Genomic DNA, 26,891 nt, shown 5'->3' with positions numbered 1-26,891 from the left:
CGATTTAATTTTTATGTACCTCAAGTTGATGGCTTTACTAGTTCTTCATTTTACTACAATGGTATTACTGATTGGAATGCATTACCCGATAATATAAAGTCCATCGAATCAAAATTTACTTTTAAGAAACTTGTTAAGACACATCTATTAAATGATATGAAGGTAGACGAGAATTCCATGTATTTTTACTTTTAGATTTGTTTTAATTTATGTAATTCATTATTTTTATCCCCACGCTTTTTGAAAAAAAGGTGGGGATATTGTGGTTATCTCCGCCGTCCGTCCGTCCGTCCTGGCCACTATCTCCTCCTACACTAAAAGCACTAGAACCTTGAAACTTACACACATGGTAGCTATGAGCATATGTGCGACCCTGCACTATTTGGAATTTTGATCTGACCCCTGGGTCAAAAGTTATAGCAGTTGGGGTGGGGCCGCGTCAGAAATTATCACTCATTTTTTTAGGTTATTTTACATTTACTTCTTTATTTCTACACCGATTCACTTCAAATTGATACTGGACCTCTCTTATGACAATACGGTCAATCTCAACCATGCATGGCCCCATTCCCAACCCTGGGGCGCCCCGCCCACATAGGCCACACCCACCAAAAATTTCCATTTACTATAATTTTTTCATTTCTACACGGATTCACTTCAAATTGATACTGAACTTTTGTTATGACATTAGGGTCAATCTCAACTATGCATGGCCCCAATCCCAACCCTGGGGCGCCCGCCCACATAGGCCACACCCAGCAAAAAATTCCATTTACTATGATTTTTTCATTTCTACACGGATTCACTTCAAATTGATACTGAACTTCTCTTATGACATTAGGGTCAATCTCAACTATGCATGGCCCCATAACCAACCCTGGGGCCCCGCCCACATAGACCACACCCGCCCAAAATTGCCTTTTACTATAATTTCTTCATTTCTACACCGATTCACTTCAAATTGATATTGAACTTCTCTTATGACAATACGGTCAATCTCAACTATGCATGGCACAATTACCAACCCTGGGGCGCCCTACCCACATATGTCACACCCACCCAAAATTGCCTTTTACTATAACTTCTTCATTTCTACACCAATTCACTTCTAATTGATGATGAACTTCTCTTATTACAATACGGTCAATCTCAGCTATGCATGGCCCCATTACCAACCCTGGGGCACACCTAGGTCAAACATTCGGCGTGGGGATACGCGTCGGCCTCTGCCGCGCCATTTCTAGTTATGTTATTTATTCGTGTCAGTGTATTATCATGTCAACTTTTGAAAGATCCACTTAATTTGTAGAAGAAATCATGTGTAGGATCATGTCGATTCTATATTAAGAACAGAAAAAACAATATATTTATAGTCACTTATAAGATCTGTTCGACTAAATCCAGGGACCCTGTTGGAAATAAGCTTTTTCATGTTTACATGTCTAAGCTTTACGGGTTATCCTGTGTATACATCATGTCGTAATCTTATTTGGATCTGTGATAAATGGCACCATTCATGTAATGCATGTTTCTGAATATGATAATAATGCAATCTATACGTTATTTATTGCCTTGATTGCATTGAATTGTAAATTGCTTGACATGTATGCACAAATAAAACAAACAAACAAAATCTTTTATTTAAAAGTGTAAACTGCTGTTTAGAATTGAAGTGTTTTAACCTGTATAACACCATTGTCAGTCGAATACATCGGTTCATGAAAGCTATTGTAATAACTTACCAGAAATTCAATTCTCAGGAATTGTCATAAGCTCTTATGCTGCTTCTAACAATCAATATTCTCTCTCTTTGTCATCACATTATCATTTCCAAAACACAGTGACCTAACAACACTTCCGCTATTTCGTGTTTTGCACTTCCGAAAAATAACACCTTAATCTGTGTAGTTTTTGTCTATCACAATGGCGCAATTATCTTATTTTCAACAATAAGTGCATAAGATGTTTGTATTGTGTGTGATCAAATGTAATATATCAATATTTGAGAGTTCTATGATCACAATCTATATTTTGTGTATTCATACGCCAACGAGCAATTCGCCATTTTCAGTGAGTTTTCCCATCCCTCTGGTGTTTATTGGTAATAATGTAAACAAACGAACATGTCGTTTTTGTTATCGAAACACTTATGTTAGTTGATGTTTAGGTCACTGGTGTTTGCATCAAACAAGTTATGACAATTTCAAGTTGTGTATATAACATTTGAATAACATTCAAAATTGAACTCGTTCAGACTCCGTTTTCGAAAGTTGTTGATTGAACGGATGAAATCGCAAAATGAAAGTAGACATTTACTCAATCGAGTCAGATGTCATAAACATACAATAAACATACAATAACAGTGATTTCAGTAGATTTTGAAAAACGGGAGTCAAAATGAACCAAGGTCTCAAAATAATGAGGGGTCAAAATAACAATGATAATGGTCAAAGCACTAAGTAGCTTGAATGTTCCTACATGCATGTTTTTGTAAAACAGAGAGCTTATTTATCATAATATTATAACTCCTGCAAACAAATAGCCTTGCATTTTGACACATTTGTTTTCCACAATCCAACTTGAAAAAGGACCAGAAACAATCGTGTATGGAAATAATAATACAGCTTTTGTAAAAATGTTTTATTCATTACGTTATTATCTAGGCTCAGTCTTCAATCAACAGAAACAAGAACTATCTTTATAAGATATGCTGTATAGAGCTGATTCAGGTTGGTGATGATGCAAGATAAAGAGCTATATCAAAGAGATACAAGTTAGCCAATGCCTTTTTCTGCTCAGTTCTCAGCTGCATCACATCATGCAAATATACCACGGGTTGTTTTGCCAGATTTCTTTGCTTATTTTGCATTATTCGATATTATCGATCATGTAAGATGATATATCAGTAGTCACATGCAGCAGTATCATAAATTTGCCCCCCCCCCCCCCCCGGGACCTACCCCCCCCCAAAAGTCGAATTTAATTGAATATTAAAGTTATTAGCCGAGCAGGAGATCGGTTAGTAGTGTGATCTCGTTGCTTTTACTGTCGTTTAACGAATCCAGTTGCATTTTGTCGGCAACTGCATGGGAACATGTGTGTTTTCGATGAAAAAGGTCACGTCCAGTGTTCCACAATCTTTCAGCAATAGGCATAGTGCGTTTCATACCTTGTGTATATATAATACCTATACGAGGGTTATTTTTTCAAACTATGTATTTTTGTCAATATTCGTTGTTGAAAAGTCAAACCATACACAATAGGTGTACGTTTAACAATCTGGATCCCCTGGGGTAAACTCGGGAAGGCGGGGGGTAGGGGGGGGGCAAATTTATGAAACAGAAATACATCATATAAATTAGCAATATGAAATAAAGTTCACCTAGTTCACGTGATAGCATTTATATAACAATTCTTTTACATGTACTGACTACGAACTGACCTTGATATAATGCGGGATGCAATGCTATGCATTAAAGTGAGGTACATATCTAACCATTCCACTGCTGGAACGACAGCTTAATTGTTTTAAGCTTTATACTTTTACAAGTTAAGTGCGAAAATATTTTGGTCAAAACGAATATCAAGATTATAGGAAAAAACAATACTTATATGATCTTAAACATGCTAGTGCACAGAATGCAATACGGCAGTAATTACGACATATGGCAACACAGCCTTAAAGTACAAACGCTCTGGTGCTGACAATCTTGTAATCATAAAGGGGCGCACGCAAACTTTATTGAAGTCAAGAGTTAGTGTGAAACTGTTCTATTCCTTAAGCCTTGATATTTGAGATGCCTTGATATTTGAGATAAAATAGTTTCATGCTGAACACGCAATTGGTATTGTTGCAAAAAGCATAGAAGTGTATCCTTTTTCATACCCTATACTTCACAAAAGGAAATCAATTGAATTACCTATTAATATAAATGTGATAGCTGTTACTGTTTGTAGATTGCACGTTGTCTATTTGTAAAAATGTCTTGCCTACCAGCGGGAAATTTTATATTCAAATTCATTGGACGCTTATATATATGGGGCGAATACATTTTCAGAACTGAAATTCTGAATCAAGGTTTCCCATAGTTCTTCTTGAATGTTTTTAGCTTTTATGTGAAGATACGTACCTGGATGGTCAATATCTGGAAGTTGGATAATTGCAACTATAAGGTTTCCCAAAAACGTTGAACATTATATGTTGTTAGAGGTAGGGGAGTCAGTTAGCAGTATTAAGGTGTAAGGAAATTATCCCCTTGGACATAATCACTCAAGGAAAAATCCCTGACATTATCTCCCAAATGCATTGTCCACTTCCACTGCCTTAATGGGCATTGTAACGGTTTCTAATAAACTAAGGCCTAAATTAAAATTGAGTTTGTTTGCCCTTTACCGACCGACCCACTTTTTACCCCCCGACCCAAAAAATTTTATTGCGATTTCTGAAAACTAATTATTTTTATTTTCGTTTTTTTCGACGATGATAAAAGAGCCGAAAGCAATTCATGCGTGTATTTATATCCCTGTCTATTATTATCGCCCCTGACCGATCTAGGTCGCTCCGATGGTTGGAATTTCATACGCCCCAGAATAGACAGTAATGCAAGCGTCTATAACCAGCATCGCGATCGGCGGTGTTCCGTGAAAATGGCCGAACGACATCATACTTAACCATTGGTTCGCGAAAGTAGTCGGACATATACGAGTTTACGTTCGTTGTACACATGTTGTTAACGTGATCCAAGATGGCCGACAATTAAAAGAAATAACGATGCTCAGCGAGAACAAATAACTATCGAATTTACGACGGACATCATATAATTAGTATCGATTAATGAAAAGAGCGTGTCATTCTACGATTGAGCATAGGTTTTAGATACAAATAAAACTCTCTTTTTTTGCAAATGTATGAACTGAATGTCACAGAACAAGTGATGAAGTGTTTGAAAATTGGAATGCAGTCTACTCGCAAAGAAAAATACATCTAACCGTTACAGGATTTTTTTTTGTCGAAAATGCAAAATAAAAGACAAACATGATTTGATTTATATGCAAGTGAATCTGTGTTTAATCAGATTCATGTGCATATTCTGCTTTATTATGTTTGCCACACTGAACAGTTTACTGTAATGGCATGTTAGTGAAATGGATATGTAAAGGTAAACTTATTTAATTTATTAATGTCTCTTAGCTAATACATCGACAACACTCGAGTATATATGTTTAAAGCGTTAGTATATCCACAAACTGAAACTAACACCCACTGTCCTACAGTGGGACTAACCACCCTCTCCCCCGTTGCGCCTACACCGAAAGGTCCTGCAACGTACCTATCCAGATCCAGAATTTATTTCCCCAAATCAAGTTTTCATGCTTATGTTAGTTGCAATAATACAACTCCCAGCTATTGACCCTCTGAGCTGTACGTATGTACTCATAAAAGCTCAGAGCATTCAAGAAGAAATAATGCTTTATAATAATGTTCAGTTTGCACTTTTATGAATTTACTTTTCCATGCTGAGACTATGCACTAACCGGTCAAACACTTAAAATTGAGGCCTGTAAAAACTTCAACAGGCCTGTGAATTGTTTCTCCTGGTAGGCAAGTCTGGCCTGTAAAATGTGATGGTCTTTCGCCACGTCTGAATTTTTCCATTAAAGGCTTTGGGCTGTCTTTCTACACTCCTTCAATGCTTGTTGCATGCTAATTAAGCCCAATTTAAGGGAAAGGTTTAAGTTAAAAATAAAAGCTGTCTGGCTGTTAAATAATTACAAATGCATTTGAGCAACTAAAATCATATAATGAACAAATATTTGATGTAATAACACACAAGCATGCATTTGATATTAATATATGCAAGAAACAGCAAACAAGATAATGTTAAAGCGGGTATATACGATTTTTATGTGTGCTGAATTGTAAAATATTGATACAAATATGTTATAATAACACATAATATGCAAGAAAAATGATACATTTAAGACGAATTTCATAAAATACAGCAAATACAAATTAGCGTCCCGAGCCGATTGTGACGAAGATAATTCGTAATTATTTTCCTACAATAACCGATGCATTCGTCTTTTTAGTAAGTGTTCGTGTGTCGTATGAATCGATATCGCTGCAGGAATTTCAAATGAACCGTTAAACTAAATTTAGATTCACATCGTACATGGATGATATACATGCTGGCGAATTCGGCTGTACAGCCTTTTTCGATATCAGAATTAAATATCTGGCTTATTTAGCATTTTTCGACACATGTTCTTCTTAACTTTTATTTTAGTTTATATTGAAAGATATGTATAACAAGTTTTTACACATTTTATATTAATAAATAAATATTTGACAAGATCGTATATACCCGCTTTAAGCTACATAGGGCTTCGTACACTGCAACAGTGCTTTAATAAAAGTGTTTTAAATATTCATAGACTATTAGTGTATTAAAAATATAATTTCTCAAATAAAATAAAATAATTTTCCTACCTACCTACCCACCTGTAAAATTTAGGGTCGGTAAAGGGCAAACCAACACTATTTTAATTGTGGCCTAATAGAGAGTCAAAAGAAATGAAGAATACATTGCTCCACGGTTGTCAAGGGAATCTGACCTTTTGTTTTACCAATACTGTACCCCCATTTACAAGGATGGGCATGTAAGTGGTTAGAACTCAAGCAAGATGAACATAATTAATATTTTATCTGCTTTTATGAACCAGGGAGGATTTTTTCTGCAGGGAATAATGTCCTCTAATGTACCGGGGGAAGGGGTGGGGTTGGGGGGGGGCAATGTACGGCAGGAGGATTATGTCCTACATTCTACCCCATGATTATACCCCATGATTATAGATATAGAAACACTACATTCGGTTTCATGGGAGATCCAGAACCTTGTGTCTTTGGAAAGATCTTTTTTCAGAATGCTTCCCATGTAGTGATCGAAGCAGTGACCACTTGGTCACAAGGCCGTTTGTTACAGCATTTAGAATCTGGCTATAAACCGTGTACTTCAGGTTGTGCAGGTGATTAAGCGAGCGAATCTCCATTTCCTGCAATGCTGTCAGGGATCAAGCTGCCATTCACGTTTGAAGATGAGGCTTCTAAAGAGAGTCATGATCTGAACGTCGATGGAAGGTGAGAGGGGAAAAATCCTCATTTTATCAATTTCATTGTGAGATTTTCCAAGCTACATCGTATGTTGACATTTTTTACAAGAAATTAACCTCCCATGCAATGTCAGTTTTAAGGCTATTTATAGCATTCAAATATTGAAATGTGATCAGTCAATCAGAATCCACGACTCGAGAAGAAGCTTATTTTCAAAATGGCTGTTTGACATTATCAACACGATCGATTATTTGGATGTTAACAGACGATAAACATTTGACAAAAATATATAAAGAAATATAAAGACCATCTGTGATGTAACATCTTTATGAAAATTATCCACGACTCAACAGGAATATAACATACTTATATTGTTTTGTTGTTCCTCTTCAGCTTTGTCACAACTGAAGCCACTTTTATCCAGCCCCAACCTCACCAGGATTTCACCATGGACGGTAAACCAGTTCCACTAGCTGAAACAATTTTGAACTCCTGACTTCAATGCCTTTAATTTTTGACGTCCCAGACATAAAGTTGGAAGTCCCACTTTCATTTCAGAATTTTAATAAACCCATCCGTGTGTGCTGATTTCTGGATCCATACTTGTTCCAACTCTATCCATTGCCCTATAATCCAGTATAATTACAATTCATATTTTCAATCAAGTGATACCATGCGCAAGCATCGAGTAATATTCATATAAAGTAGTAACCATCCATCAAGAAATGAATTTTAATTTAGATTGAATATAACAGAACTCCACAGAACATTTCTGAAAAAGAAAGTGATTTTCTGAGAATAAAAACGTCTTTCTGTTAATCTTACCAAGTACCAATTATTTTTTTTTACGGCCCATGTGTTTGAAAACAGCATACATGCGTGTTATGGTACATCAAAGGTACTAAATCCACCAATTGTGTTTAGTGAAAAAAATTCGTATTATTATCATAAGAACTAATTGCATGACTCAGTCAGCATATATTGAATTTCAGTGGAAAGGGGACTTGAAAGAGTCATATTAAAGTGTTTTTTTTATCGAAGCAGCCCAGAAGCATTTTCTTGCCATCATATTTCATCCATAAAGATTTGGACTTGTTTGTTTCTTATTTGAATCACCCGAATGGCTGATAGATATTTTGTTAACATAATTTCTCTCCTGATAACTTTTCCTGAATTTCATTATTCCTGATAAGAGATTTTTACACTTAATCTGCTTCTTATTAAGGCAGTTCAGCAAACAAATCTTTTTGGATTATACAGGGATTTCAATTGAAGCAGAATCGTGCATTTTGATGCGAGCATTTTGCAATTTTGTCACTAATTTATATAAAATGACTTCATTTAAAAAAAAAGTTTTGCATGTTATTGTTCATTTTTCAGACTCTACCAGTAATGCTGCCCACCAGTCGGAGGTGAGTAGATCAAATCTCTCATGTGAAATCTGAACGGTTATTGTACTTAAATGTTGAAATTTCATTTACAATTTTGGGTGAAATCCTGTGATGATAGCAATCTATGAACATCTAAACAATGTTTCTAAATCACAACTTAATTTACAACTTAAAATTCCCAACTTGTTTGCAAAATTTTCAGCTTGGTATAAATCAAGAGCCACATGAATATTTTTCAGAATGTTTATCTTAACAATATCTCGGCTTGTTTTGAATCTGGATCATGTTTGTCCAAAAACTAGCTCACAAAGTCTAGGGAAAATGTTGGTTACACTCTAAAGACCTCATTTATGACTCAATCTTGAGGAATATTGGTCAGAATGTTTAACCCTTTGCATGCTGGGAAATTTGTCGTCTTCTAAAATGTTGTCTGCTAAATTTTTAAAATTAGCATTTTCTTAGATTTTTTTTCAAAGAATACTATCAGAATAGCAAACAGTTTGGATCCTGATGAGACGCCTCATCTGGATCCAAACTGTTTGCACAGGCCTTCAAAATTCGATTCCCGCACTGAAAGAGTTAATCAATTAAACAATACCTAGTATTGTCACAACATCTAGGCTCAGTTAGAATCTGGGTCAGGTGTTGCCCAAAACTATGGCAACAGAGATGTTAAAAAAACGTGTTTTTATCAAAAGTCACAATGATGATTCAACCTTGATGAAACATGGTCAGAATGGACCTTGACAATATCAAGGCCATGTTTCATAAAGGGTCAAGTGCGGTCTCAAACTAGGTCAGCAGTTACATCGTAAACACTTGGAATATAATGAACTACTGTGAGTGCCTCAAGGTCATCGTGGCCATCGTGTTCCTGTTAATGATATAGGATTTATCAGTATGTTTTCCTTAATGAAAAATGTTGCTATTGGGTAAAGATAATCCAACAATGGTTTATTACCAGATTTTATTAAACTAATCAAGAAAAGTTGTTAGTTAACACAACAAAGGCTCTGTAACAAACACAATTCCTGAACTTGAATAATAAAGTTCGAAATTAAATGCCTACTTAACAACTTAAGTTCTTGATTGTAGAAGAGGAAAGGTGGGTGGCCAAAAGGGAAGAAGAGGAAGAAGGTGAAGGACACCAATGCCCCCAAACCACCCCTCTCTGGATACATCAGGTACAATTGTTTGCCTGATTTTATTGCAGTAATTAAGTCATGATGCAAATGGCAAAATTATCTTTTTTTCTCACTGGTAATTGTCATATTCCTCAAATGGTGAGAAAAAGCTTTGTTGGGTGGGAGGTTCCATTTATATTACCTCATACAGAATACTCAATTCTCATTGACTAAGCCATGCTTCAGACTGACCATGTTTTGTGCAATATTAATTTTATAGCTTTTCATATAAAGTCAGTTACATTAAATGATGAACAGGAATAAACAAGATAGTGTCAATAAATACAGAATAACTTATTCCTTTCCTGTTAGTATGTTTACGCTTGAGAAAGAATGTTTATCAGTTTTTAGCTCATCTATTTTTTGAAAAAAAAATGAGCTATTGTCATCACCTTGGTGTCAGCGTCTGTGTCGGCGTCGGTTAAGTTTTGTGTTTTACTGTTTAGGTCCACTTTTCTCATAAAGTATCAAAGCTATTGCATTCAAATTTGGTACACTTACTATCATGAGGGGACTGGGCAGGCAAAGTTAGATAACTCTGGTGTGCATTTTGACAGAATTATGTGCCCTTTTTATACTTAGAAAATTGAAAAATTTGGTTAAGTTTTGTGTTTAGGTCCACTTTATTCCTTAAGTATCAAAGCTATTGCTTTCATAATTGCGACACTTACTAACTATCATAAGGGGACTGTGCAGGCAAAGTTATGTAACTCTGACTGGCATTTTGACAGAATTATGGCCCCTTTATACTTAGAAAATTGAAATTTTCATTAAGTTTTGTGTTTTGTCCACTTTACTCCTAAAGTATCATAGCTATTGCTTTCAGACTTGGAACACTCGCAAACTATCATAAGGGGACTGTACAGGACTAGTTGCATAACTCTGGTTGTCATTTTGACGGAATTATGGCCCCTTTTTTGACTTAGTAACTTTGAATATATGGTTACATTTTGTGTTTACATCCACATTACTTCTAAAGTATCAAGGCTATTGCTTTCAAACTTCAAATACTTTCAAACTATCATGAGGGTACTGTACCTGGCAAGTTGAATTTTACCTTGACCTTTGAATGACCTTGACTCTCAAAGTCAAATAATTAAATTTTGCTAAAATTGCCATGACTTAGTTATTTATGATCAGATTTGATTGATACTTTGACAAAACAACACATACCTGACACACTACAATAGACTCCACCCAAACCATCCCCCATGCCCCCCCCCCCCAGAATCCCCCCCAAACCGCACCCTCACACTACACCCCCCCCCCCCACCCCCCCCCCCACGCCCCCCCCCCCCCTCAAAACAATTATTTTTTTTGAAACATGGTTAAAAAACAAAAATAATTATTTTTATTATTTTATTTTTGAAAGACTGTCCAACTATCCCACCCAAGAATCCCCCCCCCCTCATTTTTCTTTGCATTTTTATTTCTTATTTTTGGAAGATAATGTAATAAATGACCACACCCCCACACCATACACCCCTCTCCACCCCACCCCTCCCTCCTTTTTAACCAGGTTTTCCGAAGGAAAAAACTGGTTATTAGATTGGCGAATGCGGGCGGGCTGGCTGGCGGGCGGGCGGAACAAGCTTGTCCGCTCTCTAATTCAAATAGTTTTCATCTGATCTTTACGAAACTTGGTCAGAAGTTGTATCTAGACAATATCTAGGTCAAGTTTGAATATGGGTCATGCCGGGTTAAAAACTAGGTCACGGGGGTCACTTAGTGCGTTTTAAATATTGAGCATGTCCGCTCTCTTATTCAAATAGTTTTCATTCGATCTTTACGAAACATGGTCAGAAGTTGTATCTAGACAATATCTAGGTCAAGTTTGAATATGGGTCATGCCGGGTCAGAAACTAGGTCATGGGGTCGAAAAACAGATTGATTTTGAAACAAGGGGGATAATTGTGATTAACAATCTGTAGCAATGCACATTTTGAGTTGCAGTTGTCTCCCTTTATCAGACTTTTTTAATTGAAAACCTTGTTTTGTGACAATTTTGTCCCTTGTTGATTGAAGTATTGAGATAGGTCCCTTCACCTTTAAAAAGAAAAATAGATGAGTGGTGGTGGTGCTCTTGTATAAATTTGTTTCATGGCTATGTTCTCTCTAAAAATTGATTTACTGATCCTGTATTACTCTGTTGGTAAGAAGCCGTGTTACTTAAACCACCATGTGAAAATTTCTCCCTTCACTAAGGAATTATAAATCAGTACTAGTGTTGCTGAAAAAGAATACAATTTTCTTTGATTAATTTTTAAAATCAATAAAGAATGTAGCCTTAGGAAAAGAACAGAGTATTGCATCCCTATCCTTTCTGCTACCCCTCTGATGCCCCACTGAACATTTGAACACAGATACTTTGAAAATCTATTTGAAAATTAGTATATTTTTTAAAAATTTAGGTGTAAATGAAAAGACTGTGCTTATAATGTAAGAAACCGTAGGACCTTGCTAGTATAAAACTTACATCGAGTAATTATTAGAAAATGTCACCTGATTGTTACATTTTACTTGTAATAGATTTTATTGATGAAAATCGATTTTGCTAAATATATATTTTGCTTGACAAAAATCTGTGAAACAAGATTTTGCTTAAAATAGATGTTTATAAAGAAGATTTAGCTAAGAAAGGATTTTACTGAAAATAGATTTTGGTAAAATTAGATTCCTGAATGAGAGACGCGAGCGTCTTCGCCAGGAGAACCCGTCCCTAACATTCATAGAGTTGACACGTATGATGGGCTCGGAGTGGTCTAAACTTCCTCAGCATGAGAAACAGGTAGGACTGTCTATACGTCGCGTTCTGAGAAAACTTGGCATAATGCCTGTGCGCAAAGTGTCGTCCTAGATTAGCCTGTGCAGTCCGCAAGATAAGAAGGGACTTCCTTTAAACGAAAAATACCATAACAGCGGAAAGTGTCGTCCCTGATTAGCCTGTGCAGACTGCACAGGCTAATCTGGGAGGACACTTTACGCACAGGCATTATGCCCAGTTTTCTCAGAACGCGACACATATTATAAAACATATTCATGATCATCTGTCCTTTCTGTAAAGTGTGCAGCATTTATCAAGACAAACCAGTAGTTATCTGCAGCAGTCATGGGATATTATTACAAATATTCCATATTTACAGAGATGAATATGCATTTTATCAATGTGCACAGACTTTGAATCAAAGTTCTGATTGTGATCTGCTTTCTGATTGATTAAGCTGAATATGATTAAGCTGATTATGTCATTACAATTTTTGCCAGTCTCAAACATATAGTGTGTCTGGATGTTATCTTTATATTGAACATTCACATCATTCTCGAAGATGAAAATCTCGGCATCTCAATTACTCCCTAACTGCAAAACTTTAAAGAGTTCATTTAAAGAGATATGACTGTTCATAAATAAGCCATGATTAAAAAAATATTTGAAAAAAATAAAAAGTAAAAAGTGATCATTTCAAATGTTTGCTAAAAACGATATTCAATAAAAATGATGATAGTTCTATAAATATCAGCTATAAGAGCAGAATGGGCTCTGTGAACAAATACTATTGATTTTAACTGAACTAGAAATACCTGGACGCTGCAGAGATGGACAAGGACCGTTACAACAGAGAGATGGAGGCCTATCAGAAGACTGAGTCGTATAAACAGTTCAGGCAGCAACAGGAGAAAATGGCTAAACGTACGTGATCATTCATTCTGAATCTCCTTGGGTAAAAGTTTTCAGTATTGATATTGATTTCAATGCTCCCTTAAATTACTTGTCATTCACTAACTTAAGTGAAAAATATGTTTTCTTGTTTATGAAAAGCAGATTTCAGTATTTTCTTAAGTTTGTTCTACCCTTCGTCTATCTGTGTACTAGAATGAAAAAACAAAAGTGATCATTTATCTTCCCTGTGTTAAAATGGTTTAGCATAGGTGACATTCAGTGCATCTCTGTGTTATAATGGTTTAAACAGGTGAACATTCCCCCTCATCTCCATGTTTTAATGTTGAAACATATTCGAAATTCAGTCTCAGCACTGTGTTTTATGCTGAAACATAAGTCAACATTTCACCTTTTCTCTGTGCTATAACGGTGAAACATGGCCAAACAGTCAATCTTATCTTTGTGTTATAATGTTGAAACATAGCCAAACATTCAACCTTATCTCTGTGTTATAATGGTGATACATAGCCAAACATTCAACCGTATCTCTGTTTAATAATGGTGAAACATAGCCAAACATTCAACTGTATCTTTGTGTTATAATGTTGAAACATAGCCAAACATTCAACCTTATCTCTGTGTTATAATGGTGATACATAGCCAAACATTCAACCGTATCTCTGTTTAATAATGGTGAAACATAGCAAAACATTTAACTTTATCTCTGTGTTATAATGTTGAAACATTGCCAAACATTCAACCTTATCTCTGTGTTATAATGGTGATACATAGCCAAACATTCAACCGTATCTCTATTTAATAATGGTGAAACATAGCCAAACATTCAACTGTATCTCTGTGTTATAATGTTGAAACATTGCCAAACATTCAACCTTATCTCTGTGTTATAATAGTTTAAACATAGCTGAACAGTCAGCCTCATCTCTCTGTGCTTCAGAAGCCCTTGGGCCATTAGGGATGGGTTAGGAAAAAGTGCCCCCCTCCATACGTTACTTTTTTTTACATTTGTTGAGTCAAATGAAATTATTTGTTGTGTTATGACTAAAACAGTAAAAGTAAAAACAGCTGTAAATTCATTGATACAGATGTATTTTTATTTTGCTGTAATCTTTTTCCGCATAGATAGGTATAATCCCAACTCACCTGATTCCTCAATACATCCATATTAACCCAAATCTAATACTGCATACTCATTACTTTTCCCGTCTATTTATTACCTGATAATTCCGTATATTTAAAACTTCCAAATTTAAAAGCAAGTTCTCGTAAATATTGCCTTTAAAAGTGCTGAAGAACTTTATACATACACACTTTTGCCTTTTTTTTATGTATCAAATAAACTTTAGCATTCATGTTGTAAGGAAAACATGTATTTGATCATTCTATTTCAGATTCATCTGATCTTCACCAAACTTGGTCTAAAGTTGTATCTAGACAATATCTAGGTCAAGTTTAAATATGGGTCATGCCAGGTCAAAAACTAGGTCATGGAGTCACTTAGTGCATTTCAAGGATATAGCATGGTGTCCCACTCTTATTGAAGTAGTTTTCATCCGATCTTCACCAAACTTGGTCAGAAGTTGTATATAGACAATATCTAGGTCAAGTTCGAATATGGGTCATGCCGGGTCAAAAACTAGGTTATGGGGTCACTTAGTGCATTTCAAGGAGTTAGCATGGTGTCCGCTCTCTAATTAAAGTAGTTTTCATTAGATCTTCACCAAACTTGGTCAGAAGTTGTATATAGACAATATCAAGGTCAAGTTTGAATATGGGTCATGCCGGATAAAAAACTAGGTCACGGGGTCACTTAGTGCATTTCAAGGATTAAGCATGGTGTCTGCTCTCTAATTGAAGTAGTTTTCATCCGATCTTCACCAAATTTGGTCAGAAGTTGTGTCTTAATGATATCTAAGTCAAGTTTAAATATGGGTCATGCCGGGTCAAAAACTAGGTCACGAGGTCACTTTATGCATTTCAAGCATTTAGCATGGTGTCCGCTCTCTAATTGAAGTAGTTTTCATCTGATCTTCACCAAATTTGGTAAGAAGTTGTGTCTAGATGATATGTAGGTCAAGTTCAAATATGGGTAATGGTAAAGTTATCAAGTTGTCAAAAACCTTCAATCGGGCGTATCTTGTGACAGTTTGGCACTCTTGTTTATTTTAACACGATTGCGTTGAAAGCCTTACACTTATAAAGACATTCACAGTCTTTGAAAATATATATTGAAACTCAAGGCTATGCACTTTTGTTAATATTACTTTATATTGCCAATTGTAAACGATAAATTACACAGAAATGAGCAACTGCCCACTGTTTGTTTTCTCTCTAGTGGAGATTGAGAAAGAGAGCTCTGGTGTTGAGGATGAAGATGAACCAGACCCGGGCATGTTTGAGATTCCTATCTTCACAGAGGAGTTCCTCAATCACAATAAAGGTCAGTTGAAGGCGGCAATCAAGTGTTCAGTCAATCACAATTTGAAGAAATCACAAATGATGCAGTGTTCTTTAAAGTTATCAAAAGTGGTGAGACAAATGTCTCACAGCTCATGAAAACTTTGGTACATATTCAATTGTTTTGAGGAAAAAAAAAAGAATAACGTTAAATTTAATGTTTTTCAACTAAAATATAATTTTATATTCCTCTTCTGTGTATGAAAAATTAAGAAACAGCATACAACCCTATTATATTTTGCAATCATGCTCAACCCAACTGAACTCTTTTGGCTAAATATTAGACAAAGAATTTTGGAAAATCTTGTTAATTTTTTCTGTCAAAGAACTTCTTAAATTGTCATCAGTTCTCAAGTAGTGATACTAGAATGAATCTTGCTTGGTTGAACTGCTAATTTTGATGTCTGTTGACCAGTCATGTTTTACCCGTTTGTTTCCATGGTTACAGCAAGAGAGACTGAGCTTCGGCAGTTACGCAAGCAGACGACAGAATTGGAAGAACAGAATGCCATTCTCGGCAAGCACATTGATAACATGAAACAGGTTTGAGACTTGGCCAAGTTTGAAGTATACAGGACAATTGTGAAAGATGAGCTTATTGAAAATGTAGTGTTTAATACATTAAATTAAGTTGTATCTTACCCACCCTTTGAACAAAAATATGGTTAGCTTTAAATGAAGCACAAATTACAACATTTTGATTTTGGAATCTAATACACAAGCATGTGACATTGAAGTTACATTTGCCAAACTTAATTTGTCCCCTCCGGTGAAATTTTCTGAATCCTGCGATAACTTAAAAAGTTCTTAATATTTTTTCATGAAACTTGAAACATGGATAGATGGCAATATGGACATTATGCACGTCATTTCATTTTGCTCCTACGTCAAAAATTCTGGTTGCTATGGCAACAAATAGACTAGAAATACTGCTGAAAATGGTAGTTTTCTGGATCCTGCAATAACTTTAAAAGTTCTTCATATTTTTTCATGAAACTTGAAACATGGATAGATGGCAATATGGACATTATGCACGTCATTTCATTTTGTTCCTAAGTCAACATATCTGGTTGCTATGGAAACAAATAAAAAAATAAATAAAAAAAACTTCTGACAATGGTGGAATTTCTGACAATGGTGGAGCCGGTAGGGGACATATATTGCTTGGAAATAGTCTTGTTTATTTATTGTCCTAGGTATATAGGTAATTTGTGCCGTCAGTAAAATGATCTTATATTTATTCCACTCTTGGTCATAAAAAATATATTTACACTTAAGGCTTAGCCATTTGTAAAAATACTTTTTATTTATTATACAAATATGTATACCTTTAGATAATCTTAATGAAATGCTGGTGTATTTTTGGTGTCAAATACAGAAAAAAAGATTGGAATTCCGTACCTGACAGAGTGAAACCAGTTTCAGTATCAAACGGCTGAAAATATTAATTACTCTTTTAGTCATGTATCCTCAATATCCATTATATCGCGGGCGGCATTCAGAAAAATCTGAGCTATTTTTTTACATGCCAAATACACAAGTATGTCATACAATGTTGGTTTTTTTTGGAACAAAAAATGTTGATTCCATCAGTATGCTTTATTTGTTATATTATAAGGAGGTACATGTATATAAATAAATAGAATACTACAAGACTGTGGGGTTCTGGTGAGCTTTATTGCAATGTGGGATAGTGGAAAACAACGTCACACAATTAACTCGTGCCATACAACCCACCAGAACGCAACAGTCATTTAATTTTCCCTGTGTATACATATAACCATATAACATTCTACCATATTCCTTTTGTGATTTTTTTCTATAACCGCTTGTGGAATAAAATTCCATTAAACAACGAAAGCAAGAAATATCCTCCTTTTTATGTAGGCGATAGAGAAATTGCAAGTTGAGGCGATTCAGCAGCGAAACAACAACATGGCCCTGCAGGGTCACCTTGATGCTCTACGGCAGACGCTGACTGCTAACTTTGGCTCCATTCCCTTGCCAGGTACCTTCCTTTTTTCCAATCATACCATTGTGAGTGACCTGCTTTTTTAAACTTTTGAAAACTGGAAATTTGAATTCCCTAAACTCTGATTTTGGACGTTTAAAAAAAAAATATTTAGAAGATTTTTATGTTTTATTGGGGATTTAAAAATTTGCACATTTGAAACTTTCACAGGAAAAATTATGTACAACTACATGTTATATCTGTTATTTAGATTAGTCATGTTTTGCATTGTATGTTTTTTTTTCAAGACCTCTTGCATGCTTTTAATTATTATAATCAGGTCTTTGACTTGGCTATAAATGAGACAGCTGCACTTTAGTGTGTAGAATATAGGAATTGTAAAAATTTAATTGTGATTTTTGTTTTCTCATTTCTGACTCCTTAGGAGCACAGTTACAGCAATTAATCCCAAATATCTGGTATTCCATGCCCTGTCTACTATTGTAATTTTACACAATATGGCTTTGTTTTTCCCTCCAGGTACCAATGAGATACCCACGTTGGAGACAATAGATAACTACATGGCTAGGCTACACTCTGTCATTCTGGAGCATCCTCAAAAAAACGAGAAGTTAATATCACAGGTTCGAGACATCGTGGGACGTCTCAATATCGACAGGTTTGGAATACCTTCGTTTTGATGGTAACTAAGTGGGATTGCTGTCGAAAGCCATATGGGCTCCGATTGATAAAAAAAAATGTTTAAAAAATGTCAATATTTATAACAATGTCCAAAGAAACCTAAAACAATTTCAAAAATCTTAAAACAATTCGTGGCATATATTATTTATAAGTCCCCTACCTGTGTTAAATGATGTTCTGCCTAAATTCAATCTGTGATTGGGTAAGCCTGTCTGTCTGGCACACTGCTTGGTGACTCAAACAGTACGAATTATAAAGTTTTTAAAAAGCCAAATTTGGTAATAAATGACTCTGTTTGTATGTCCATTCCACCTTCATTTGTGAATATTTCTAAAAGTAACTGACATAAAATGTGATAAGTAAAATAACTTAAATGCTTTGCTGACAAATGGGCATGGAGTTTGCATTTAAAATGTAACTCATAAGAAGATAAATAACATTATGAATGTTATGTTTAATAAAAGAGCCTTGTTGAAAGTCATTTTGTTCGTGGAACCCATGAGGCGTGTTTTACTTGTCCTTGTCATGCTGTGTTCTGTAATTAGCAGTAGTTTTTTTTTACAATGGTGGACAGATCAGTTCTCTTGTTGTCTGCTTAAAATGATTAATTTTTATCATAATTATTGTTTTATAATCTTGAATCTGTTTTCTCAACTCACCGTCAATTTGTTATTCACACTGTCATCTTATTTTGCTTTGGTTAAGCTATTTATAACACGAGCAGTATTATTAAACATGGTATAAAAACAGTTAAAACTTCAATGTGTTTTATAGATGAAGTTCCAAGATGAACAAATTTAGGTTACTTAAATAGTTTACAACCAAACCTGTTTTGCTACAAGCTAATATATCATGCACTGTATTTGTTTCAGCTCCAGTTAACAACTGTACGTCAGAATAGAGGTTAGGTTTCAGAAATAAGCAATTTTAATCTGACCAAACAAATCGATTCTGGTTGGAAAAAGATGATCCCCAGATTTGTAATTTCAATTGGATCAACCAAAATAAATCTGATCAGAAAAAGACAATCATCAGTTTTTTTCAAAGGTGTTACCACTCCCCATTTGGAGTGTTTAGCTTTATCTATCTATTATTTAATAGAAAGCAAATACAGTATTTTCACATATAACTTAATATTTTTCTCTAATCATATAGTTAAGGTAAGGGCATTATAAAAGTATTTCATGTGTTATGTGGTCGTTAAAGAAATAAACTTTTAATTTGTGTTGGGAAAATGTGGTTTCGCATATTTTTTATTGATTAAAGCGAGATTATACGATTTTTTATATGTGTTAAATTGTAAAATATTGATAAAATATGTTACAATAACACATAATAGGCAAGATAAAATTATACATTGAAGACGAATTTCATAAAATGCAGCAAAGACAAATTAGCGCCCCCGAGCCAATTGTGACAAAGATGTTTCGTACATGTTTTCCTACAATAACCAAAGTATTCGTCTTTTTAGTTAGTGTTTATGTGTCGTATGAATAGATATTGTTGCAGGAATTTAAAATGAACAGTTGAATTAAATTTAGATTCACATTGTACATGCATGATTTACATGCTGGCGAATTCGACTGTACAGACATTTTCCATTTCAGAATTAAATATCTGGCTTATTTCGCATTATCACTTTTGTTTTAATTTATATTGAAATATATGTTTATTACGTTTTAACACATGTTACATAAATTAATAAATATTTGACAAAATAGTATAATCTCGCTTTAAGGTATCATAAATATTAAAGTTAGAGGTCGCCGTGGTGTAATGGATATGGTGTCCGCCTTGCGACCGCGAGGTCACGGGTTCGATCCCCACCGTGGGAGCGTTCTTTAGATCTCCCCCAAAGACACCAAGTACTGGTTCTAGGCCCAGGAAACGGACTCGATAGCGTTTATATAAGCCTAAGGCTTTCGACGCAATCGAGCTAAAATAAATAGGTTTAAACTAAATATTAAAGTTGTTCTACCATTAGTATGTTCATACCTTATGCATTAATATTTTAGCACAATGTTTTTTCGGCGATACATTAACGTTGTTGGCTCTGCCATTCTTTTTGTCCAGGATTATTACCGGTATGCAAAATTATTGGAATAAAAAAAAAAGAATAATTCTCAACAATATCATAATTTTCAGTCTTGGCGATATGAACATTACACCAAATTGTTGTTCCAAATAGAAGTGATTAGTTAATACATTTTTATGAGATATCAGGTGTAAGCCTCATGTATGGACATATAATTCTAATTTTTTTTTTTTAAACATAATTCTTTTATTTATCAATATTTATGAATATGTATTGGTCAGAACACTATTTGTATTTACTTCTGGGCCCAGTCTTTTCAAAGATTGTATGGCAAACAAACATTTACGAGCAAAAGGTTCATAAAATCAAGACCATGTGAAAGAAGGAAAAGAAAACAAACATGATAACTGAAATTTAATAATTCAAGAAAAGGACTTAATTGCCATTCCGATTGGGCAAGAATAGGCCCTGGCATAGCTTAAATTTGTCATAAGATGTTTAATAAAACCTGCTGTCATTGTGCAGAAGTTGAACCTGCCAGATTTGTTAGACAGAAATTAGTTTTTTGGTGATAATGTGAAATTAGTTTGATTTGATTTCACTTAGCTGTGTTTAGGTTGGAGACTTCTTTTTTGTGTGTGTTGTTAATGAGTTGAGTTGATTTAAATCGATACCTTTGTAAAGGTATATGGGCAGATCATTGAGTATCTTTTAAGACTATTTGATGCATGTGTTGTAACCCTTTTATTTGAAATCCTGCCAATTTGTTATAATGGAGCATTGATACAAATAATACCTGTTAGCAGTGTAAATGTTTTGCTTATCAAATTAAAAACTGGCATATTTGACTTTGTTTTCATTTTGTGTTCAAAGTTTGTGAGACCGTTTGTTATAGTAAATTCCCATCTCTTACATAGGAGTTAAAAAATATAGAAAAAGCAGTAAGCTGTATGTACAATTAAAAAAAGTTATTGCTATATGAGGAAAAGAGCAAACTTAATAGTTTAATAACGAAAAATATTAAACAAAAATTGTGGCTGAATATTTAGACAAAAAGATGTTCAATAAGTTCAGTTGTCCGAAAATTTTACAGACAAAAATAACAAGTGTACGAAAATTTAAGGACACTAAAATATTGTAATGACGATTGGATACGAGTATGAAATATGGAAAACATCAATTGTTTCAACAATTAAGAGCATATGCTTGAAAATACCATGCCATATAGTTTAAATTATTTCAGATATGCTTCACTGTAAGCTGTTTGGTGAAACATTTGTCTGGCATATTTTCTTACTTTAATCCAGTTGTAGAAACGCATGATCACGCGATAAGTGCAACAAAGCAAAATTCTGGTGCAATAGCATCGTAAAATACTGTAAAATCATTAAATTTTGTGTTGTTCGAATTTTTGTGAATTTAGTTCGTCCACTGAACAACGAATTCAAGTACCAACGATGATTTATACATTTTTAATCCGAAATCGGTCATTTCCGAATGTCATTTCAGACATTTTCTTGAGTTGTCAGTTATCCGAGATATTTGTTTTTGTAATAGTTCAGTAGGTCACATTACACTATATCTATCGGCTTTTCTTTTTTTATTCATGATCGTTAATGTACATTTAATTAATGATGGTAAATAAATATAATACATAGCATTACCAATTGTGGAGAAAAACAAATTTCTTTTACGTGACGTCGTTAAATTAACAGTTTGCAGATTTATCATATATGTCAATATGCGCAAATTAATTTAAAAGAGACACACATGTCTTTTGGGGACCTTATTACTCAAGTGTTTCTACTAGGGGACCTATTGCGCTGAGAAGTGCAAATATTGTCGCTTTATTGCTCTTATCGACAATTATCGGCAACACTTTCATGCTTCAGTCCACATTAACCTCAAGTCTTGATGTCAACACAGATTAGCAGATTATGCTTCGTTATTACTCTGGTTGTTTTAATAAAACTTCAATTATAATGACAGTCAGTCTTCCCCGAAAATTTGAAATCCACGAAATAACGTGTCAACGAATTAGTTGTTTTTCATTAAGCCACGAAATTTCATGCCGACGAATTTCTATACGTTTACAGTACACTGTCTGAAAATTAAGAGTTACCAATTCTGGAGCAAAACCCGTTAAGTCCCAATATTTAAAGTATCGAAAAATATTTATTTTGGCTAATAACGGGGTCATCTAAAAATTTAGGGTGTCCAAAAACTTTTAGAAATAACAGTAATCAATGTAATGTCATGCTTGAAATATACCATGTATAATTACTACAGATTTTGTTGCAACAATTTTTTAGGCGTCCACAAGTACCCCACTTTTTTTCATGAAACCTTCGGATGAAGCTATTCTTATAGAAAAGACTACACTGATTTCCAATAAATTTATTCTGATATATATATGAAACCATAATTAAATATAAGCAATTATAATATGTTAAATTGTGAAAGTGTTTATGGACTTTACAATTTCTCAATACCAATTAACAACAGCAACAAAAACAACATGTACCGTATATTCCCAAATAAACACCCATTAGACTCTTTATACTCAGTTGGCATTCAGGTCAGTTCTGAGGTGAGAGCTTGAAAATTTGGGGTAGGGGCGTCGACTTGGCAATATACGGTTATCGTGGAACTAGTAACACCACCATAACAATGACATAAAACTAACATTAACACAAGAATATGTAAAAACGTTCAAGGGACATTACTGCTACATTAATAAATGCTGAAATGTGTTTACATTGCTGAAGAGGTGATTTTGTGCTTGATTACAATTTATCACGAACAATTGACAGATTAAATAATGTATTACCTAATCTGCTTATTAAAAATGATGGTTAAGAAACAACATTAATTCGAATAAAGCAAAGAGAAAATAGGGTAAACTTTTTGTAATAAAACATACACTTAAAATTACAAAATCACACATAGACTATACAGCAGATAGTGAAATAACAAAACAATATCAATTAAATAACAAAAACAAAGACATTTATTGACAAATTCTTAAAAATATATACAATTTACTACATATAAAAACACATTTTGACGATCCTGACAAAAACTGTTGTAACTGGATCAATATTTCTATAACTGATGCAAAATGTTTGCACCAACTCTTACAAAAATAACGCCACAATTAGAAAACAGAGAGGCAAATGCAATAACAAAATACTGTACCATTATAATATTGCACATCATCCGAACACACAGCTTTCATTACTGGATGAAAAAAGCTCTTGACCTTCCAACTTTATATGTTAAAACTGCCATGTATGCTTTAAACCCTTTCCCACTTAGAGACATATTTTGACGCATTTGTAGTCCCTTAGAAAGTTACATTTAATTCAATACCTTTCTTACTTTATTCAAGTTTTAAAGGCATCATTTATAACCCTTAGATACTGATGAGCAGCAAACATCATGAAACCTGAACAGACTGAGTTACTCACAGGCTGTTCTGGTTTTATGCTGGTTGCAAAAGCCATTTTCACTTTGCTTCTGAGTGGGAAATGGTTAATATTTAAATTATACGCCATTTCAGCATACCTTGTTTTGCTTTGATGATATATTCCAATGCCAAGCCTGATATACATTCACGTGAAAGTGTATTGTGCACCATGTATACAAAATTGAATACTTAGTTCATTGCCAATACATTTTCAATAAATATAGCACACAGTATTATCATTGTCATCAAGTCCCAGATGACTTCAGAATTGGTATACATTAAGAGCAGTGTATCATTCCATTTACATGTAAAATGCAAGGAAAAGTATGTGCTGTAAAACTGAAAGCATAAAATGTGTTTTCAACTTGATTGCAGAATTTTTTTCAAGAATGTCAACATTAATAATAAACATGATACCAAATTGATGTCAACCACAAATCCTGATCAACTTCATATCGAATAGTTCTATCTAGATAATAAATGCTTCCACAAATGCCAACCATATTTAAATGAGCTATTCCTTGCACTTGGACATCGCATGATTAGCTGCTAAACTATTTTATTAAAAAGAAGACCTATACCTAATTTCCTTACAATACCATTTCTTTATGTTGGAGATGATAATGTACGCATGTCAAAGAATCAGCTATAAGCGGGAGAGGATGTGTACATACTTTTGAAAAAGTCTTTAGCAAATGTAAGACAAAATTAATGTTTGCACCAAAACTTTGATAACAGACATAGTCTTGAACAAACTAGCTTAATGAAGTCAGCACAGGCTTAATGAAGTCAGCACAGGCTTAATGAAGTTTGCACAGGCTTAATGAAGTCAGCACAGGCTTAATGAAGTCAGCACATGCTTAATGAAGTCAGCACAGGCTTAATGAAGTCAGCACAGGCTTTATGAAGTCAGCACAGGCTTTATGAAGTCAGCACAGGCTCAATGAAGTCAGCACAGGCTAAATGAAGTCAGCACAGGCTAAATGAAGTCAGCACAGGCTAAATGAAGTCAGCACAGGCTTATCTGGTTAACAGGATCCTTTCTTTACAAGAAAAATTCAGTTAAACCCCACTGCACAGGCTAACATGGGACAATACTTTACATGGGACAGATGCATAAAGCCATGCTTTCCCAAAGCACAGATCATTTTAATGACGATGTGGTATGTAAAGCTCATTTTAATGACGATATTGTATGTGGTATGTGACAGCGTATGAGACAATATAATTTCCTGCAACCCAAAACCAAATCAAATGCCATTTTCATGGTTATGGCAGTAATGATGTAAATATTTTTGCACATGTATTACAAAGTTTGAAGTATGCAAAGCTATCTCACTTATTGCTTCTGATAAACAAAAACTATTTTTAGGCAAACAACTGCCGACCTGACTTTTTGTTGCCATTGATGTCAATAATGATGTGGTAGGTATAAGACTCAGTCCCTTAACAGTTTAGCCTGCATAAACAAGAATTTAGTCTGGGGTGGAAATGATGATGTAGCAGGTGAGACAGTAAGCCTTCAAATAAAAGTCCATTTTCTTGTCAATGACACAAATATTGCACAATGACAGTCTTCAAATGGCAAAATGGACTCATTTCTTGCGCTTGAAAAAGGAGAATAGTTTTTTCTTCACTGGTATTTCACTCTTTTTCTCTATGTCCTTTTTTAATTTCTCTCCTGTTTTCTCTTCTGGTTCTTTTTTCATCTTCTCTCCCATTTTTTCTTGCCCCTTGTCTAATTTTTCTTTGCTCTTTCCAATTTGCTCCTTTTCCCACTTCTCAAGATAATCTGGGTCTATCTGAAGCATTCGCTCTGTACTGAAACGACATTTACATACAAAAATGTACATGCATACATTGAATTCGTATTTAGGCCCACATGAATATAAATACCACTATGTTTCAGATCTTCCTGTTTTAAATCATATCTACTTACAGGGAAAGTTTTCAACTATAATTATGCACATTTTGCGGCACATTATAATAATCATCAGCACATCAAAGTTTTAACTTCTACAGACAGAGCATCTAAACAGTGATAAATAGTGAGGTCTTGATGACAACTTTTTCACACAGAAGTGTTATCAGATATCTACTATCAGACTAAAGTCAAGTGGCAAAATAAGACAATGAGCTGAATTATCATGTTAACCATCAAATACCTCATCTGCAAAAAATAACTTATAACATTAACACAGAAGAATCTCTATAAACATAACCACACTGTTGTACTAATGGGATCAGATCAGTCCCATTAGGTCATCTAGATATAACATTTAAAACTGAGGTAACAGACAGGGTAGGAGAAATATTGTTGTGCGGCGTCTGTGATTCCGTATTCTTGTCAGGAATATTTCAATATTACTAATGAGGTTTTATGCTTACTTATTAAAATGAGGAAAACAAGTCAGTTTCAAACTTCATTAACCTTTTATTCTTTAAACGTCAAAATTCATAGAAGGTATAATTTGACGAACACAACGTAAACATTAACAGTGCAACTTTCTTCAAGGTTTAAATTCATCACAAAATACGATAACTTCTCAGAAATAAGTCATATGTTAAACAACTCTCTAACGCAAGTGTCCAACACTCATTCTAAACAAGAGTTTAAGTTTTAAAGAATGATAAACTATTAAAATATATTTACGAAGCGAGTCACTTAATTTGGTAGGTATTTAAGATTATTAACTTGTTGTTCTTTCTTTGTGAATTCAGTATGATATAATTATTTAGTATTTCTTACAAGTTTTCTTAATGTTTTGAAATAGATGTATATGCCCTTGATGTTACGGCTTGACTGAATTGATCAACAAAATTTCTGGACCTTTATATACTCGAGCGACCCAAAAGGTTGGTCGATGACCAGTTTTTAAGGCCCGACCAAGAATTCTTGGTCGCCTGCCCCA

The 26,891-nt window shown here is 34.4% G+C and overlaps 3 protein-coding genes across 12 annotated transcripts in view; 1 reads left to right on the top strand and 2 right to left on the bottom strand.

Annotated features, from left to right (window-relative positions):
- LOC127850204 (serine-rich adhesin for platelets-like) overlaps positions 1-1,894 on the bottom strand; it is a 58,095-nt gene extending 56,201 nt beyond the window's left edge. Inside the window, exon 1 of the mRNA XM_052383058.1 lies at positions 1,743-1,894. The gene's annotated coding sequence lies outside the window, so the exon portion shown is untranslated. The remainder of the gene's footprint in view (positions 1-1,742) is intronic.
- A 103-nt stretch (positions 1,895-1,997) lies between these two features.
- LOC127850205 (high mobility group protein 20A-like) lies at positions 1,998-21,358 on the top strand. 7 transcript variants are annotated; one of them, XM_052383063.1, is made up of 13 exons: positions 2,136-2,151; positions 2,664-2,729; positions 7,018-7,138; positions 7,505-7,566; positions 8,492-8,523; positions 9,598-9,686; positions 12,360-12,474; positions 13,260-13,374; positions 15,701-15,805; positions 16,271-16,365; positions 17,710-17,834; positions 18,318-18,476; positions 19,348-21,358. In XM_052383063.1, the coding sequence occupies exons 3-12, from the start codon at positions 7,059-7,061 to the stop codon at positions 18,472-18,474; spliced, it is 975 nt and encodes a 324-aa protein (XP_052239023.1). In that variant the 5' UTR covers positions 2,136-2,151; positions 2,664-2,729; positions 7,018-7,058; the 3' UTR covers positions 18,475-18,476; positions 19,348-21,358. The 7 variants fall into 7 exon arrangements, with proteins under 7 accessions (XP_052239020.1, XP_052239026.1, XP_052239021.1 ...); XM_052383060.1 differs by lacking the exons at positions 2,136-2,151; positions 2,664-2,729 and adding an exon at positions 1,998-2,070; XM_052383066.1 differs by lacking the exons at positions 2,136-2,151; positions 2,664-2,729 and adding an exon at positions 2,006-2,070 and having other exon boundaries at positions 18,318-18,452.
- Positions 21,359-22,892: 1,534 nt separating this feature from the next.
- LOC127850425 (uncharacterized) overlaps positions 22,893-26,891 on the bottom strand; it is a 165,365-nt gene continuing 161,366 nt past the window's right edge. For 3 of the 4 annotated variants that reach the window (XM_052383449.1, XM_052383450.1, XM_052383451.1), the window contains one exon: positions 22,893-25,800. In XM_052383449.1, the coding sequence (XP_052239409.1) occupies positions 25,575-25,800 (226 nt within the window). In that variant the 3' untranslated portion in view covers positions 22,893-25,574. The remainder of the gene's footprint in view (positions 25,801-26,891) is intronic. The other variant, XR_008035284.1, reaches the window with a different exon arrangement.

The sequence above is a fragment of the Dreissena polymorpha genome, chromosome 11 (genome assembly GCF_020536995.1).
Source record: "Dreissena polymorpha isolate Duluth1 chromosome 11, UMN_Dpol_1.0, whole genome shotgun sequence".
Taxonomy (NCBI): domain Eukaryota; kingdom Metazoa; phylum Mollusca; class Bivalvia; order Myida; family Dreissenidae; genus Dreissena; species Dreissena polymorpha.
Note: the sequence above shows the minus strand (reverse complement) of the source record. Positions and strands in the feature narration are given on the sequence as shown.

Coding starts and splice junctions, on each gene's coding strand:
- LOC127850205 (XM_052383060.1), top strand. CDS start 7,059: ATGCTGTCAGGGATCAAGCTGCCATTCACGTTTGAAGATGAGGCTTCT. Junction 8,524..9,597: donor ATGCTGCCCACCAGTCGGAG/GTGAGTAGATCA, acceptor TCTTGATTGTAG/AAGAGGAAAGGTGGGTGGCC. Junction 17,835..18,317: donor TCCATTCCCTTGCCAGGTAC/CTTCCTTTTTTC, acceptor CCCTCCAGGTAC/CAATGAGATACCCACGTTGG.